At 38.1% G+C, this 20325-nt stretch overlaps 1 protein-coding gene across 2 annotated transcripts in view; it reads right to left on the reverse strand.

Annotated features, from left to right (window-relative positions):
- brip1 (BRCA1 interacting helicase 1) overlaps positions 1-20325 on the reverse strand; it is a 212975-nt gene that overhangs the window by 142170 nt on the left and 50480 nt on the right. For both annotated transcript variants that reach the window (XM_028807058.2, XM_028807059.2), the window contains exon 8: positions 1897-2118. In XM_028807058.2, coding sequence (XP_028662891.2) covers positions 1897-2118 — 222 coding nt within the window. The remainder of the gene's footprint in view (positions 1-1896; positions 2119-20325) is intronic.

Consider the following 20325-nt stretch of genomic DNA (forward strand, 5'->3'; position numbering starts at 1 on the left):
AATGCATCATGTGTGGGGAGAAGGCTGCCAATCTGCTGAACTTCGTGGCACTTTCCAATGAAACGGTGTTATTCAGCTAGATAAGACTACAGATGTAGATATGGCTTGCTGGTTTACATTAGATATGGTTATCAAAGTGCAGCTCAAGAGGACTTTCTGCTCTGTCAGTCACTTCAGCCCAGAACTACAGATGAACACATCTTCTGTGTCCTGAACACATTTGTTCAAGAGAATGGACTCGATTGGAAAAAGTGTGTCAGAGTCTGCACGGATGGCGCTAGGGCTCTGACATGTCGTCACAGCAGAGTAGTAGCCTGAATTTGCGAGATGGCACTGGAAATACAATGGACTCACTGCAGCATCAATCACAAGGCACTCACAGTGATGAAAATGCACAAAGAACTGAGGCCTGTACTAGACTCAGCTGTGAAAGTTGTGAACTTCATAAAGGCCAGACCGATGCATTCCCACCTATTGCATGCGTTGTGTGACGAGACGGACAGTGAACATGTTCAACTTCTGCTCCATACAGAAGTAAGGTGGCTTTCATGAGAGAAGGTGGCTCAGTCAACTGGCATACTTGTCTGACATTTTCTCTTGTTTAAACAAGCTGAATTTGGGACTACATGGACTCTCCATCAGTGTTTTTGATGTGCAGGACAAAATTAACACAATGCTGATAAATATGCAGTTATTCAAAACCAAGGTCAAGACAGGTGAGGTTTCATCTTTCCCCAATTTGGAGAGTTTCCTGTGTGACAACAACCTGACCATCACTGATGAAGTCAGGGACAACATTGTTGCGTACCTTGTCTCTCTCAAACAACAGTTCAGTGAATATTTCCCAGCGATCACAAAAGTCAACTACTGAATGAGAAACCCATTCAGCTTTGAAGCATTTGCCATTGCTCAAGGGCTTCACAGAAAGTGAACAGGAGAGATTACTCGAACTCTCTCATGACCAGACACTGAAGTCTGCTTTCAGAAGTCAGACATTGTTGGATTTTTGGATAAAGTGATGCAGTGAATACCTTGCACTTTTCAGACAAGGCTGTTCTCTTTCTCCTTCTATTTGCAACCACATATCTGTTAGAGAAAGGCTTCTCTTCAATCGCCTTCATAAAAACTATATACAGAAGCAGGTTGGATTCTGAACCAAATCTGCGGCTGAAGCTGACCTCAATAGACCCAGACATCACAGGAGTTTGTTTACAGAGCCACGCACATCCTTCTCATTAGGCATGTATGTAGGCTAAGTTGTCAATAACCACCAAATTTTAATATTTCTATTCTGATTGCTGGTATAGAGCTGTTATAGTTAATTTCCTCACATGCTGTATTTGAATGCAGTATAGTTAATAACTTCAATGTAGTACAGTTAATTCTCCTTACTTGCTTGCATGTGTGTTTGCAGTATTCTCATTATAGTACAGTTGATATCCCCCTTTGTGAATGTCCTAATGTAGTAAATGTGTCAATAATCTCACGGTGCATTTTTTATTATTGTCACTTGATGGATGTTTCAGTCAAGTACAGTTGTGGCTGTGGATGACAGTCAATAATAAATAATATTAATATTAGGAATAAAATTGGCTCAATTAAACTATATATGTAGTTAAATAGGCCTACACTACTGTATTTAAATGTCAGTCATAACGTTGGTATTTAAGCCAAATATTTTCTAAGGTGGTATTCATGGTGGAAAGTTTGAGAACAAATATTCTAAACAGGAATTAGAAATTTGAAATTGCTCTACATATTATTAATATACAGAAGGCACATCTATGTAAGTAATTTTCAAATTAATTTAGTAAATAAAATGTAACTTTTATGTAGCTGCGGGTAGCTAAAAAGTCTTCAACAAAATACAATAATTAAGAGAGAACTAAAACTTACACATTCCCTTATCTGAGGGTCAAGAAGGTAATTGTAGGGGCAGAATACAATATCTGCTTCCTGCATAAGTTCCCTTGCAGCAAAATATGCACAGGAGCGCAGCCTTTTGCCAAGCTTTACCAATTCTTCAATGTCCCATGCTTGGTGCAAACCATGAACCCACTGCAATGAGTTCTGGTCCCGCATCTTATGGACATTGTGATAGTGGCGACAGGATTTCCCCTAAAAAAAAAAATAAAATACAAGTGAATACCACACTAAATACACTCAACGTATAGACATCTAAGTATTTTTTGGAGAATCACTTTTCTCTTTGACAAATATGAAGTAACACACAGGGCCTAGCTTGTAGAATGTGATTTTATTTCAGATATTTCTGGATCTCATTCTTCAGAAAAGTAACATAAATTTCAACCTAAGGTTTTAAAGGTTTACACCACTACACACAACAGGTTGTGCTGCTCTAAAAAAGGGTTTCATAGAAAACAAGACTGCTATAATTTTGTCATACTCTGCTGCAATTCGTTTTATAATACTGGAATCAAATGATTCATCAGGTAAGGCAATCTGTTCATTCAACTAAGAAGGTGCCTATCCTGTGGTCTGTGCGTGGATCCCAATGCCCTAAGTACAGAGACTGGGACACTATGCTGTAAAAATTGGTTGCCGTCATTCGGATGAGGCATAAAACCGAGGTCCCGACTCTCTGATCATAATGGATCCCTAGCTTTTTTTTTTTTAAGAATAGGATGTTTCCCGATGTCCTGGATAAATTGCCAAACACAACCAGGTTATTCTGGCTCCTTAATCATCGCCTGTTCCTTATTGGATAACTATCGATCTTTCTCACCCCATCATCACCTAACAACTAATGTGTGCTCTACACACAGGCGCAAAAATGAAGGCCATCACATCAATGTAATTAATTACTGAATTAATAATAAAGCTAAAATCACTGAAAGCCTATAGAAACTGCTGTCTGAGGTTTCTGTCTCTACCAGGCTGACGTCATTAAAGCACTAATGACAGGTTACCTTCCATCTGAAAGTAGAAACTACACTAATATTTTTCAAATACAACCTGCAGCAGGTTCATTCTTGAGATGATTTGGAAAAAATGTCAAAAGTAAGCATAATACCTAAGCACCAATTAACAGCCTAGATACGGTTCAAGTTTTAAGTTAAGACTAATCATTTCCCAATTCACTTATTTATATACAGGCATGTCTAAAAGAGTTCTAAGGAAGATTGTGCAAGAAGTTGAAACATACTGAATAAAGAAAATAAATTTAATTTGTAAAAATAATGCTGTACTTTTTCTGTGCCTTCAAAAGCTTTATTTCTGCAAAATAAAGACACCTAAAAGAAAGTTGACTAGCTTCTAAATTAGGCAAAAAAAAAAAACAAATCTGGACAAATTAAAGGTAAACTGAACCTTTTCAAAAACATTTAAGAAGCAAATTCCCAATAATCAAACCAGACTTTTTAAAATGATATATGCCAAAGGGCATGCAATACCTTTATTCTTTTGTGGTCCCACTGATTGCTGTATGACTCTAAGCAAAGAGTGTGACCTTTCCTTCATTTTTCTCTATTTTCACACAATGTCTCAAAACTCTTCACTTTAGGGCCATTTGACTCTGTCAGTTGAAAAAGCTAGATAATGAAAATCAGAGTTTGACTCATCTATGTTAAACTGTAACATGACCCCAGGGCTCAATATATAGTGGTCAGAAGCGATTCTGCACTTGAAACTTTCTCTTTCACTAAGGAACTGTCAGTTTCCTATTTATCATATAGCAGGTATAATATAGTCTTTGCTGTGTGCAGACACCTCTGGTGACAGTGTAATTGCCATTCATTACGAGGACAGTCTCCCTCAGGCTTTGGCAACATGAACAATAAAAGTCTGATGAATACGAACCATGTTTGAAGCCCTTGACATGAACGTAGAACATACAATCTATGACTTATTGAGTGTATTCTTCCCGATAATTGTTGCCTGCAGCTACAGAAACAGGGTTTTGTCAAGCTTTAAAAGGAGGTTTACATTTCAACACTAGAAATCCAGCACCTAAAAGGAATGTGATTGTTTGATCTTTTCTTTAATTGTATCAGACAGTTACAACTTAAAGAAAATGAATACTCTTATTTGATTTAAAAGAATAAGTAGTACTTCTAAGTGGATAAAAAAAATCATTAAAAATTTTTAGAAATTTTTTTCTTTGAATTAGTACTGCAGTCTACACTAGATTTACTGACCAGCATACTAACAGATGAAATATTTAAAAAAAGGTTTTGGATTAAATTATATAACCTTTGAAAAGACTTTTGGAATGGTGGCTGTACTGTTGCAGATGTTTCAATGCATCTGTGTTTTGTGCTTTAAATTGTTATAGTAAGGACACACTACTGCCAATGAGACTAGGTACCCCGTGCACTGCTAATATACTGAACAAATTAAAAACTAAAATCTAGTCTAAAAAACTAAATCTAGTCAGCGAGGAAAGAGAGGTGGACTTTGAGTATGTCCGAGATTGAGAAGTTGTAAAACACTATTGCCAACAATTATTATGAGCAACACACAGTCCTTACAGAATAAACTATACAAGCTGAAAAGATCTGCACAATACCTCCAGGAGTACAATTAAAGATGTCTAATGTGCTTTAGTGAGACCTTTTTAAGAATACTGAGACAGAGCCATAAAACTAGATGGACTGGTATGTGAACAGCAAGACAGAAACTCACCTTTTGCTAAGCAGTCAGGTGGCCAGGTCTGTCTATATGTTAACAAACAGAGATGTAATAATATCACAAATATTAAACTGCTCGAAGTCAAACTTTTTACCTACCCCATGAGTTTAAGTAAATATTTCTCACAATAGTTTATGTACCGCTACATGCTGATGTGCAAGCTGCAGTTGAAACAATTTTTGAAACGGTTTATAAAGAACCCATATTACTCTTTCAAACTCATAAAGGGTGATTCAATTTATGTTAACTGGAATCAGTATTGCCACACTACCGTCATTATGTGAATATTAACACTAGAGGGGACAACACATTGAACAAGTGTTATGGAAACATCTCTGCCGTCTCCATATTCTATTGTAGAGCTGTCCTGGGTGTGTCGACTGTGTAGTTATTAGTTTACTACCGAAGTGCAAACAGAAAAAGAACAAGAAAAAACAGCCATGCAGAAAACTCAAAACTGGAGCAATGACACAGTAGAAAGTGCAGTAGTGCTTCTCCTACACTGACTGGGATGTGCCAACATCCTCACTGACCCTAGACAAGTTCATTTATACTGTTAGTTAATTCACGAACTCTGTGAATCTATGATCATTAAGGAAAGAACTGTCAAAATGTATCCTAATAGTATACCATAGATCACTAACAATATAAAGGCAGTAGTATGGATAAACAACAAGGAAATTTAAGGTAGAAGAAAAGTGAGATTAGCAAAGAATTTATAGGTTAAATAAACAAAATAAAAAGATGTATAGTGAAAAAAATCAAGAAGTAGTTTAAAGATAGCAATCCAAGGCAGGTTTGAAAAGATCTGAAAACAATCACAAGACTGGATTCTAAAAAAGTGTGAACTAATAAACAAGGGCCGCAGACTTTTAGCAGATGAACGTAGTGGTTTTTTACAAAATTTGAAATCAATGATTTCAGCGCTAAAAATGCACAAACAAGGGAAATGCTTTGTAAAAAATAACAGAAATATTGTTGGGATGGGGGTCAATATAACTGAAGTGGATCAATATTTACGGAAGGTAAAAACCAATAAGGCAGTAGGGCCAGACAGCATATCCGTTTAGCACATGAAGTCCTATTTCAAGCAAGTCTCTCCAATTTTTCATTTATTTTTTAAACTGGTCCCTGAGCTGTAGAAACAGTCATTATCCCTATTCCTAAAGTTTCCATAGATAGCAGCACTTAAGTTTTATTCCAATTAAATGTTTTAAACACTTAATGAAACACATTAAAATTACAGAGGCAAAGTCAATTTAAGGTAACTACCAATTTGCTTAAGTGTAACAGAAGTGTGTAAGATGCTATGCTGGTTATCCTTGTAGAATAAAGTGGGCAGTGCCCATTCTGCTAGACTTTAGTGGCATGCCTAGACTGTTAAGAAAGCTGATTTAACAGGGGTGCAGGCATCCAGCTGCACAAAACCTTCACTTGCATTCCAAACTAGGAGACTGAACTACAACTTGTACCAGGATCTTCCTGGACATCACTTGACAACACAGGTATAAATCAGAGGTAACCGGATATCTCTCCAGTGGCCCCTCTGAAGCCTCTTGAGCCAAAAGGTATGAAATGGACTCAAGCAAGAAGGAAGACCTATAATTCAAGATATGGCAACTAAGATGGACACAAGAACCCACCTATTAAAAGACACTAATTTTGCAACTGGAAGTACAATACAATACAATACAGTTTATTTTTGTATAGCCCAAAATTACACAGGAAGTGCCGCAATGGGCTTTAACAGGCCCTGCCTCTTGACAGCCCCCCAGCCTTGACTCTCTAAGAAGATAAGGAAAAACTCCCAAAAAAAACCTAGTAGGGAAAAATGGAAGAAACCTTGGGAAAGGCAGTTCAAAGAGAGACCCCTTTCCAGGTAGGTTGGGCGTACAGTGGGTGTCAAAAGAAGGGGGTCAATACAATACAATACACAGAACAGAACAAATCCTCAATAAAAAATAAAAAATAAAATTTTTTTTAGAAGTACAGAGCAGAATTTAACAGTAGATGATATCACATAATAAGATTTGGATAATTTTAGACTCCTGGAGACCTCATCCATCAAGCTGCCTCCCCCATTTGGCCATTCCACGGCTGAAACAGTGTTGGGCCAGCCAATCCGATGAAAAGACCCCTCTTTCTCACGATTCCTGCGATCCTCCATCAGGGATGACTTTACCTTAGGCAGGCAAAACAACTTGGCAGGTGGGCCGAGGCACCAAGTACCACATTTGAGTACCAAGAAGACCGAATAGGTGAGGGTTAGTATCCAATTCTAACTATCATGTTACTTATGTTTTAGTGCTAATGACTAAGAACAGAGATGCAGTATGTACAGTTAATCAGCAGCTCTAGTCAGGATATGCAAAACTGAAGTAGTGAGTCTTCAGCCAGGATTTAAAAGCTGAGAACGAAGGGGCATCTCTTATAGTAGCAGGCAGACCATTCCACAGTTTAGGGGCCCTGTAACTAAAAGCTCGATCTCCCATCGTTATTTTTTTTATTTTTTTTTAATATTTTTATTTTATTAATTTTCATTGTAATCATTCCAAACAAACAGATCAATTTATAACCCAACAAATTTGAAGACAAATCAAACCCTACCCCGTTTAAACCACAGTTTAGGGGCCCTGTAACTAAAAGCTCGACCTCCCACTGTTATTTTATTAATCCTTGGAACATTAAGCAGACCAGCATCTTGAGATCTTAATGTGCGCTCTGGTTTGTAAGTCATGATAAATTCAGACAAGTAAGCCGGACCTCAGCCATTTAATGCTTTATATGTTAAAAGAAGGATTTTGAAATCTGCCCTAAACTTAACCGGGAGCCAGTGTAAGGATTTAAGAACTGGAGTTATGTGTTCGTATTTGCTTGTTCTTGTAATAATTCTTGTATTAACTGGAGGCTGTATAAAGAACAGTTTGAACATCCAGTGAACACCGCATTGCAGTAGTCAATCCTACTAGAGATAAATGCATGAATTAATTTCTCAGAATCCTGTTTATTTAGAAAGCGCCTTAATTTCCTAACATTTTTAAGATGGAAGAAGCATGTTTTGGACAACTTTGTAAATTGCGCTTTAAATGACATGCTAGAGTCAAAGATAACTCCTAGATTGCAGGCTGATTCAGTAAAATTAATTGGGATTCCAACTGAGTTAAATGATGACAAAATATTGTTATGATCAGCGTCATTCCCTCCAACAATTAACATCTGTTTTATCTGTATTTAAAGACAAGTAGTTCTCATTCATCCACTCCTTTAATTCGCTAACACAACTAATTAAAGACAACATCGGAGAAACTTCATCTGATTTAAATGAAAGGTATAACTGGGTGTCATCTGCATACGAGTGAAAATTAACATTTTGTTTCCTAATGATAGATCCCAGTGGAAGCATGTAAAGTGAAAACAGTAAAGGTCCCAGTACTGAGCCCTGTGGGACACAATATTGAACTTCTGTGTATAATGATGGAGTACTGTCAGTACATTTCTGTACATATTGGAATCAATTTGATAAATAAGAACTAAATCAAGCGAGCATGGTGCCTGTAAGCCCAACATCATTTTCTAGCCTGTGTAGTAAAATAGAATGGTCAATGGTGTCAAATGCTGCACTTAAGTCCAACAACATAATTACAGTGGAGTTTCCTTCATCAGAGGATATCAGAATGTCGTTTACAACCCGCATTAGTGCCGTTTCTGTACTATGACCAGTGTGAAAACCAGACTGGAATTTCTCAAATAAATTGTAATGCGTAAGGTGTGACTGAAGCTGATTGGCGATTACTTTTTCTAGTATTTTAGAGAGAAACAGTACATTTGAAATAGGCCTATAATTATTTAGTATGTGTGGGTCTAGGTCTGACTTTTTAAGTAATGGTTTAATGACTGACACTTTTAGTGTATCAGGAATTGTGCCATGCAATAATGAACTACTGATAATGTTTAGAATAGGCACTGCAAGAACATTCATTGCACTTTTTACTAGTTTTGTTGCCACTGGATCTAGGGAACAAGTAGTGGGCTTCATTTTAGAAATTAAAGTTAAGACTTCCTGCTCAGTTACAGGATTAAAATTACTAAAGTGCTGAATGCAATGTGAGACAGGGTCTGCTAAGCTAGTATTTGGTTTGTAGTGTGATACAGAGATCTGGGATCTTATATTTTTAATTTTCTCTTTGAAGAAGTTCATAAAGTCTGTACTGCTAATATCTGTTGGTATTTTGCACTGTTGATCTGAATTTCCATTTGTTAATTTAGCCACTGTTCTAAACAGTACCCGAGGATTTTTATTATTATTATCTATTAATGTAGAATAGTATTCTGAGTGAGCTTTAAAGAGGGTTTTTTATATTTATTAACACTCTCTGTCCATGCAATTTGAAAGACATGTAGCTTTGTTGTTCTCCATCTGCGCTCCAGTTTTCGACATTCTAATTTAAGAGCTTGAGTGTTTTCATTAAACCAGGGAGAGTTTCTATGTGCTTTGATCACTTTTGTTTTAAGGGGAGCCACTGTGTCCAGAGCATCTGTCAAGGTCACATTATAATGTGATGTTAGCTGATCTAAATTGTTTTCTACATTTACATTTGATGTTAACTGATCTAAATGGTTTTCCACAATTACACTAGACTTACTCAAAGTATCTATAAATTTTGAAGCAGAATTACAATCTAGATGTCGCACTGTCTTTGTTTTAATCTGGGAGCGTGTTGACAAGGGCAGGACTAAATCAAATGTAATTAAGTAGTGATCGGAAATAACTTCATTTAATGGAGTGATATTTAAGTTTTGAATTTCAACTTTGTAAGTTATAATTAAATCTAATGTGTGGTTATGATTATGAGTTGGACCTTTGACAATCTGACAAAATTGTACTGAATTTAACAAATAAGTAAAACATTTGCTAAAAGTGTCAGTTTCCACATCAATGTGTACATTAAAATCCCCCATCAGTACTACGTGATCATAATTTACAGCCAAATCAGATAGAAGGTTGCTAAATTCAGTCATGAACAATGAATACGGCCCTGGTGGTCTGTAGACTAGCACTATAATTGTGTTGGAATCTGTTTTAATATTTAAAATGAATGCCTCAAAGGATGTAAAGTTGCCTACATTTTTAGAAGTTATTTGCATTTTGTTACAATGAATTATTCCAAGGCCGCCTCCTCGACCAAAATCTCTAGACTTATGAAGGAACGAGTAGCCATCTGGTGACGCCTCAGCTAGGGGGATAGTGTCACATTTACTAAGCCAGGTTTCAATGAGAAGACACAGATCAGATTTTGTACTTAATATAATATCATTTACCAAAACAGCTTTAGTGCCAAGAGAGCGAATGTTCAATAAGCAGCATTTAAAACTGCATGGTTCTTTCTGAACTGCTGATATATTTTTTGTTTTAATTTGAAGTAAATTTCTATTACAGATGCCCCTGGTGGAAGGTCTGGTTTTATCCCTTGGTCTAATTATATACCTTATTTTTTGGTTATCAATTAATTTAAGGTTTGTATCAAGAATAAATTTACTGGATGCCCCATGACAAGGATTATGGGTAACAGCTTCAGGAAAGTAACAGGTGGGATAAACAACAGCCTGTGATTTAAGATCACATGACTGCGGCCTGGATGGTGCTCTAATCAGTCAACCAGGCAGTTTTGCTGCCATATTTTGGGATAATACATAAGATCCCCTCCAGTTAGGATGAAGACAATCTCTTCTGAAAAATCCAGGCCTTTCCCAAAAATCATCCCAATTGTTCACAAACGCTATGCTTTTGTTTGCACACCAGGTTTCTAGCCAGCAGTGAAGGGAATGCAATCTGCTATAAATCATATCCCCTCTATGTAATCTTGGTAAGGGGCCAGATACAACTAATTTCCGATATTTTCTTTTGGCTTTGATGCATAGAGAGATGAAGTTCCTCTTTAATACCTCAGATTGCTGTGAATAAATATCATTAGTGCCGACATACAGCAATAAGGTAGATACTTCATCGTCGGCGACACGGTCCAATGCGGCCTCTATGCCAGAAATCTTGGCCCCTGCGACGCACTTAACATTAACTGCTGGTTTAACACAGTTTGGAATTCTAACATTCCGCGCTATGGAATCGCCAATTATGACTTTAATCCAATCAGGAGAAGATTGAACCTTCATTTAAATCTCTCTGCAACATCTTGAAGAAGTTCTATATCACTGGGATATTCGCTACACACTTGTTAAACTCCCTGGGACTCTCTTCGGACACCCTCTCTGAGATTCTCTCAGGGATGGGGAAATGCGCAAAATGACCCCTTGAAACGTAAAAAGTTATGAGCTGCTTTACTGGAAAGTTGAACCCAACAAACTCTTCCATTTGTGAACCTGTGAGCCGAGATCCAGTTTGCCAAGCTAAACAGTAAGTCATTCTGAAGGCTGAGAAGAGAAGAAGGGAACTTCAGCATCTACACTCTTATGCCAAAAAGAGTAATTCCCCCCCCCCCACCCCTGAAAGATGCAGATGGCACAGCAAAGGGCCTAGCAGCAGAAAGCAAGCTGAGAAAGCAGCAACACAGCAATGACAAGGATAATGCAGCAAAGAAACAAGTGCACTCCAAAGCTTGAAGAAACTTCCACTTGAACACGTAGAAACATAAGAGCAACAACTCCACACAACATCGGACATCATATCTGTGCCAATATAAAGTAGAACTCTAAATACTATTAAAGAGTCAGCCTATATGTTTGTCTGTCTAGTGTGTCTGCATTAAGTCTTACATGTCTGTACAGGCAGTCCCCGGGTTACGTACGAGATAGGGACTGTAGGTTTGTACTTAAGTTGAATTTGTATGTAAGTCAGAACAGTTACATTATTTTAATAAATGCTATTGTTGACCGACTGTAACCAAGTGTTCTGCCAATGAATGATGGAGTTTCACTTCTCTCTGACCTTTATATTATTTCTACTTTATTTTCAATGGTGATGGTTTTTCTCTTCTTTACTGTATCACCAGCACTTGCATCATTTGTGTTTCAGAGACATTCTTGAAGGGTGAAGACAAAAAGTTAAGATGAGCTCTTCTGCACAGCACTGTACACGTTATCACAGAAGGAAGGCACCCGTCAACACATCTGATGTACTGACAAGACACAACTTCCTGCTATGTGCATAACAGTAAAAGCAGGCTTGTTATTGAGAATGAATGGGGGCGGCGAGGGGCAGTTCATCACCAGCCCACCTCACAGTCACCTCCACTACAGTATGCTGCTTGCAGTGTCCGCCCACCGAGAACGAACACGGAGCAGGCAAAGGCGGGTAGTGAATCGCCCAACCCCAATTCAACAGGCAGCCATCCGAGGCACACTACAATGCTACCCCCGCCACCCCGTTCAGCCACAACCGGGTCACCGCTTGCAGCATTACCAGCCGTATGTGCTGGGCAGGCAGTGAAAAGCCCCCCTCCACTCCTTCCAGCATGCGTCCAGTCAGGAGCAGTAGCTGCAGTGGCGTTGTGGGCGGGCAGCAAACCATCGTCCTGCACACGAGCAATAGATATGGCCCCGGTGACTATGGACCACGGGTCACCGCTTGCCGCTGGGAGCCGCCCAACACTACACCGCGCAAGCAGAGAAATCACACCACCCCCTAATCCCCCCCCAGTCCCCCCACCGCGTTTGCAGCATCCCCAGACCGAAGACGACGGAGCGGCAGTTAATGTGGCACATGCGTCGCAGCTGTGTCCTCGTTCGTAAGTCGTAGGTCGGATGTTCGTAACCTGGGGACTACCTGTATATGCATATGCACTTATCATAGTTCTATAATCCTCATGTTCATCAATAAATTGCATTATTCTGTTTCTTAAAATGAATGTGATTCAGTTAAACTGATATAAGTCTAAAGGACAGAGACTCTCCTCCCACAACATAGAAACATAAGGTAAATAAAGTAGGAGCCTTGCCAAATTATTGGATTAATTACCTGTATTACCAAAAGCAAAACTGATAATTAATGAACCAAGTCAAAAAAATTATTTTTCAAATTCCACATTATTATGGCATCCTCCTAGGTGTCCGTCGTATTGATTATTAATTAATCAAAAATTCTTACATCAAATCTACACTTTCGTCAGTAAGCCTGATTCATATGTCAGAGCAGTTTTTCTGGCTTTTTCTTCAGCATTCAATACCATCTATCCTTACATACTGACTGGGATACTGAATAGTAAGAATGTTAATCCATTTATTTCATTATGGATTCAGGACTATCTTTTAAATCGTTCACAGACAATCAAAAGTCATTCACTCAAATACAGGAACTCCGCTAGGAGGTGTTTAATCACCATTACTATTTACACTACAGTGATGCCTCGCTATATCGCGCTTCGCCTTTCGCGGCTTCCCTCTATCGCGGATTTTATATGTAAGCATATTTAAATATATATCGCGGATTTTTTGCTGGTTCGCGGATTTCTGAGGACAATGGGTCTTTTAATTTCTGGTACATGCTTCCTCAGTTGGTTTGCCCAGTTGATTTCATACAAGGGACGCTATTGGCAAATGGCTGAGAAGCTACCCAACTTACTTTTCTTTCTCTCTCTTGCGCTGACTTTCTCTGATCCCGACATAGGGGGTGTGAGCAGGGGGGCTGTTCGCACACCTAGACGATACGGATGCTCGTCTAAAAATGCTGAAAGATTATCTTCACGTTGCTACCTTCTGTGTGCAGCTGCTTCGTGAAGCGACATGCTGCACGGTGCTTCGCATACTTAAAAGCTCAAAGGGCACGTATTGATTTTTGACTTTGTTTTTCTCTCTCTCTCTCCCTGCTCCTGACGGAGGGGGTGTGAGCTGCCGCCTTCAACAGCTTTGTGCCGCAGTGCTTCGCATACTTAAAAGCCAAACAGCCCTATTGATTTGTTTGCTTTCCTCTCTGTTTCCTTTGAAGAGGAAGATATGTTTGCATTCTTTTAATTGTGAGACAGAACTGTCATCTCTGTCTTGTCATGGGGCACAGTTGTCTCTTTTTCAAAAGTTTAAAATGTTTGTTTGCAGTGTTTGAATAACGTTCCTGTCTCTCTACAACCTCCTGTGTTTCTGCGCAAATCTGTGACCCAAGCATGACAATATAAAAATAACCATATAAACATATGGTTTCTACTTCGCGGATTTTCTTATTTCGCGGGTGGCTCTGGAACGCAACCCCCGCGATGGAGGAGGGATCACTGTATATAGAAGTGACCCGAAACTGAAGAATAAGCAGTGTTCCATTGTCAAATATGCCGATGACACCACACTGACAGGACACATATCTGTGGTAGATGAAAGTCATTATTTAAATCAAGTGGACTGTTTGGTATACTGATGTAATGGGAACCATCTTACTCATTTGACTTTAAGGGACAAAAATCTGCGCATGTTCACCCATCACTGTTCTGCGGGAGGAGGTGAAAAAGGCTTACAGAATACAGTAATCCCTCGCTATATCGCGCTTCGCCTTTCGCGGCTTCACTCCATCGCGGATTTTATATGTAAGCATATTTAAATATATATCGCGGATTTTTCGCTGCTTCACGGGTTTCTGCGGACAATGGGTCTTTTAATTTCTGGTACATGCTTCCTCAGTTGGTTTGCCCAGTTGATTTCATACAAGGGACGCTATTGGCAGATGGCTGAGAAGCTACCCAGCTTACTTTTCTCTTTCTTTTGCGCCGACTTTCTCTGATCCTGATGTAGGGGGATTGAGCAGGGGGGCTGTTCGCACACCTAGACGATACGGACGCTCGTCTAAAAATGCTGAAAGATTATCTTCACGTTGTGATCTTTTGTGCAGCTGCTTCCTGAAACGACATGCTGCACGGAGCTTCGCATACTTAAAAGCTCGAAGGGCACGTATTGATTTTTGATTGAAAAACAAACTCTGTCTCACTTTGTCTGCTCCTGACGGAGGGGGTGTGAGCTGCCGCCTTCTTAAAAGAAAAACAGCCCTATTGATCTGTTTGCTTTTCTCTCTATCTCTGTGACAGTCACTGCTCCTGACAAGCACTCCTTTGAAGAGGAAGATATGTTTGCATTCTTTTAATTGTGAGACGGAACTGTCATCTCTGTCTTGTCATGGAGCACAGTTTAAACTTTTGAAAAAGAGACAAATGTTTGTTTGCAGTGTTTGAATAACATTCCTGTCTCTCTACAACCTCCTGTGTTTCTGCGCAAATCTGTGACCCAAGCATGACAATATAAAAATAACCATATAAACATATGGTTTCTACTTCGCGGATTTTCTTATTTCGCGGGTGGCTCTGGAACGCAACCCCCGCGATGGAGGAGGGATTACTGTATAAATAGGAACTCAACTAGGTGATAATCTTAATTAGAATACAAATACAATATAAATACAATATAAATGCAATCAGCACTTATTTCCCTTCCATAAACTCAGACTTTTTAAAGCAGACAAGACCTCATGTTGTCCTTTAATCGTAGTGCCAGTCAAACACGTGATCTAACTCCAACCCTTTGACATTTACTTCTGTAGCAATTACATTCTCTCTTTTGGAGGCCACTTTAATTAGACTTTGAGTTTGTTGCAAAAATAAATCCACATTCTTTAGGCCATTGAGCCTAATACTGCTTTTCTGTGTCAGATCATTTTATTCTCTGAATAGATTAGCCTAATAAACAATGCATAAATAGAGTAATGCGGCTATGGATTATATTTCAGCACAGGGTTGCAAGAATAACAGAAAATATTTAAAAATCCTGCATAGTTTAATTTAATAAAGATTTGTTGCTCTTTGGTGACAAAATAGGCTTTTGTTACTGCCATTTTATCCCACTGTTAAACGATTTCAGAAATGCTTTGATGCATACCTTGATGATCTGACCAATCAGCTGCAATGATATGAACTTAAAGCACCATACATTTGAATGCAGGAGTTAGTAGTGATTTGCCTCCATCCTGTGAAAGTAATGGGCAGGGCTAAAGTTATATGTCCAACATCCATCCATTTTCAAACTAGTCTATACATTTTAAGGTCTAAGTTAGAAGGTGCTTATCTAGGCTCCACTGGGAATGAGGACGTAAAAGCAGCAATAAGTTTTATAACATGTGGCTACTGTATCTCTGTACCTGTGGCTAAAAGCTCATTCCAAACTAGAAATTTAATTTACATGTTAAAACCTCCACATTGGCCAGGCACATGTGTGGCCCAGCTCATATTTGAAATATGAGGAAAATCTAGTGTTATGATCTGCAATGCGTTACACAAAGCAAATGATTTCAAAGACACACAGGTCTCTGGAGGAGAGAAGGAGGCGGCCTGAAGAAAAGGCATTGTGTTGGCCAGAACTTTGGGGTACTGGGGTTGTGAGCAGTATTGTAAATATGGAAGACCACAATAAACGTGTGTGGGGTAATTTAAACGTGTCTGCCTGTCTGTGTCCGGGTCAAGTTCCACAATATTCACTTTTGAAGTTTTTCATGGAATGACATGGACCTATTAAATCAGATTTAATTAGCTCTTATGTGCCAAGCACAACTCTTCACTCTGCTTATACCCATCTATTATCCATCCCAACTTACAGGTATAAAGCTCTCAGAGCCTTTAATTATTTGATTATATTCAAAACTCTTAAAATTTTTTACCCTCTTTCCATTAGACAAGTTCAATCATTTTACTTTTTGAATCTAAATTAAATATTCACATTTTGATCAATAAGTTTTTTTTTGTTTCTCCCAGAATGATTTATGGGCTATTTATTACTATTATTATTACTAGGGAGCTTCGCCCCCAGCTCGCTTCGCTCGCCAACCCCCATCTTTGGTTTTCCGGATACACACTTTTAAGATTTTTTTTTCTTTGAATTGTTGCTATTTCATTAGTTTCACTTTTATTTCAGAACTTATGTAAAAACAATATTTGGAATCTTTTGAGTCCCAATATGCTGAATCTTTTAAATGAGGTCAGTGAGACATGTGTTTAATGACTTTGTACCATAATTCAGGATCGATTTCTCTGTTTGGAATTTCAGCGCAGACAAAACGATCTACATCATCAGCAGTTAATATTTTTTTTTGCAAAGTAACCAATAAATGCGTAAGAGGTAAACCCCGTTTTTGAAATTCTCTGACTTAAACTTCAAAGCCTTACAATATTTACATACTTCTAACATATCACCTATGTCCATATATTCAATCTCTATTCTCCTTTTCGTTATTTCTCTGAGTAATAATTTCTCTTTTTTTGCGATAATTCAATGTTTACTGTCTTTGTTTTGACACTGTCGTTTATTTCTGCTTTCATATTCTGTATCTTGCTCAGCATGTGTATCGCGCCTACATTTTTTTTTTACTCTTTTGAATTCCAGTTTTCATTATCTCTAACCTGCTCTGCATGTGTTTGGCCCCCTTGTTTTTTAACCTCATTATGACATTTTACTTTGTTTTCTACTCTTTTTTTTTTCTGACCTCGCTTTGTCCTGCTTTTTTTTCCCAATGACACCTGGTCCGTGGTGATTATTTTCCCTTTTTCGAGTAACAATTTCTGTTTGCGTTACTGCGATCTTTACTTTTTTTTTTTTTTTAAACTTTCTAATTTTCCTACTTTTATATTCTTTAACTTTCTCCACATGTGTATCGCACCAATTTTTTTTTTTTTTTTGAGCCTTTCAAATTCCACTGCTTTCATAATCTCTAACCTGCTCTGCATGTGTATAGCGTGAACGTCTTTATGAAGTTCTACTGTCTCTTTAACTCTGTTTTTTACTTCTCAGCTCAATTGGACATGCTTTTTTCAATTCCACTTGTTCTGGGCTGATAATTACTTTCCTTATTTTCTGAATTTGCATCTAGATTATTCTTTTTCTCTCCAATGCTTTTGAGTCTCTTTTCTCTGAGCTGCTTTCTTCTTCGCTTAGTCATTCACATTTCATTTATAACATATTGTCCTTATACGCTTTATATGCGCTGAGACCCTGTATCTGTGTGTGCTCAGATCCTTTAGACGACTGAATGTTTTGCTGCCCGTTGTCTTATTTGGTATTGGTTGTAAGTAGGGTGTGTCTTGCAAGAATCTCATGTTGTATATCATTGCGAGATGGTTCAATTCAATCTCTTGGCACAAAGTCTCATGTTTAAGGTCCCCGCGAGATGCTCCGTGGTCGTTTTCTTTTGTCTCGCAGGTCTTTTAAGTGTCTTCCGTGATCTTAACATGAAAATCACGTCTCGTCTCCCGTCTTTCCCTCCCAGGATTTTTTATTATAATAGAGAGATTTATTTTTGTTTATGACACCTCATATTGAAATTGTTTATGACCATCTCGGCATTTTTTGCCTTTTTTTAAATTGTAGTTTTTTTTTTTTTTATAAAGTGACTAGAATACTTGTGTGTAAAAGGTAATTTGAATAAAATCCTTTTAGACATTGTCCTTGTCCTTTGTATGTGAAATGTATGGTTGGCACTGCCATCTACTACTGCAGCTGTAGGAACCACCTTCAATGTGAAATAAGGCAGCGGCACCTTTGTTCAGTTTTCCCACTCATATAGTTCAGCTCATTTTTTTATTTCTGAATTTGTAATTGCTCTTGATTTGATTCTCTGGCTTTTACTAGTTATTTTCACTTTGCTTACATACTTCCTTTAGGTCAAGTTTTTGTATGAAACCCTATTTGGTTTCTTGTTTAGTTTTTGGATTTTTTTTTTTTTTTTTTAATACACTTTATAAATATTAAGAATAATTATTTGGTCACTAAAAGCAAGGGGTTTAATGGTTCCTCTCTCCCTGTTTAGAACTTTTTTGTTTGGCTTGAGAGCAGAAGCAATTTTTTTTTTTTTTAATTGCAGCGTAGTTTTAAAAAATGCAATTTTTATTTGAGTTTCACAAAACTGCAACTCATTACAGTTAAGATGAGTTGAACTTGATGTACACGGATGTAACTAATAACAAATTATGATCACATACATGAAAAAGACAAGCACAACAGAATCTTGAAATAAAAATAATCTTCACCTGACAAGCTTGGTTTCGTGAATGCTGCCTTAAAGTTGGGAGTACAGTAATCCCTCGCTACTTTGCGGTTCACTTTTCGTGGATTCACGACTTCGCGGATTTTATATGTAAGCATATCTAAATATATAACGCGGATTTTTTGCTGCTTCGCGGGTTTCTGCGGACAGTGCGTCTTTTTACTTCTGGTACTTGCTATCTCAGTTGGTTTGCCCAGTTGATTTCATACAAGAGATGCTATTGGCGGATGGCTGAGAAGCTACCCAATCAGAGCACGCAGTTAAGTTCCTGTGTGCTGCTGATTGGCTCAGCAACGGAGTGTTGCATTAACCAGGAAGTCTCATCTCACTCATTCAGCATTAACGTGCTACTGATTCAGGGGCTGTGTCCAAGCGCCAGCAGAAGATGCAAATGATTGCAGAAAAGGTAAACGTTTTGGATATGTTGAAGGAAGGGAACAGCTACACCATTACAGCATCAATGAGTCCACGATTCTTTTTATTTAAAAAGGAGGAAAAGCATATAAGATCTACGGCCGCAGTGTCCTTTAACCAGGGCGCAAAACGAGTTGCAAGTGGACGTGATAAGGCAGTAGTCTGAATGGAATCTGCTTTAGGAATCTTTGCAACAAGGTCGACGACGTCATGACCGCCTACAAGCTGCTACATGTACTTCGCTATACAGTAAGTGTAAACTTATCTACCGATTTCATATTGCTTAGCAGTTGTCCGTTATTAATAGAGCAAATGGTGGGTTGTAAACAATACAGGGAGGGTTTAAAAACGTCCAAATACACGTTAAATAATTAAATAAATATGGTGTCCCTACTTCACGGAAATTCAGTTATCGCAGTCGGCCTTGGAACCTATCTCCCGCGATAAGTGAGGGATTACTGTAATGCAAAAAAAAAAAAAAGAGATTTGAAAAATTAAAGCATCATTGTTTTCTGACAATTGAAATATAAATTTGACATTCATTAAATATGTGTTATTAAGCAGCTAATGCCTTCTCCATGTACTAATGGAAACAGAAATCCCTGAAATCACTGATAATTTCAGCATGCAGACAAAACGGATTTAAAAAGTGCATTGTTACAAAAGCAGTGTGCTGTGACCCTAACCAGGAGTTTTAAATGATAACATGAGATCATTCATGTGGCACTAGGGCTGCAAAATTAATCGTACATTAATCAAGATTACAATTACGGCAGCTGCAATCACACAAAATGACAAATATTGTATTCCATTTACTACTTTCATTAACAAGTATTGCCCAGTTACAGACTGATTTAAGCAACAAATGAGTGTTGTAATCAAGCACAGATACATTCACTAAGCATGGGAGCACTAGTAAATCAGAGGCACTCATATCATATGAAGAATTACCAGTGACCATGCTAAAAAAATTTTTTAGAAGTCTGATCCTTAACATCATCATTTGAAAAATGTGCACTGATTTCTGATGTTTGCAGCAGCCTCCAATAAGAATGAAAAGTAATGCTGAACCTAGGTCACTTAACATTTTTTTTTAGATGTTTTAGTACCAAAATGGAGAGAACTGTCCATAATTTGAAATTATTTTCTTTGCAAGGATGTTAATTAAAAAGGCACGGTGTGCGAACTGTTGCAGCACTACAAGCAAACATTTATACAACAATCTAAAATCCACTCACTTAGTTCATTAT

Source organism: Erpetoichthys calabaricus, chromosome 8, assembly GCF_900747795.2.
Source record: "Erpetoichthys calabaricus chromosome 8, fErpCal1.3, whole genome shotgun sequence".
NCBI lineage: Eukaryota > Metazoa > Chordata > Cladistia > Polypteriformes > Polypteridae > Erpetoichthys > Erpetoichthys calabaricus.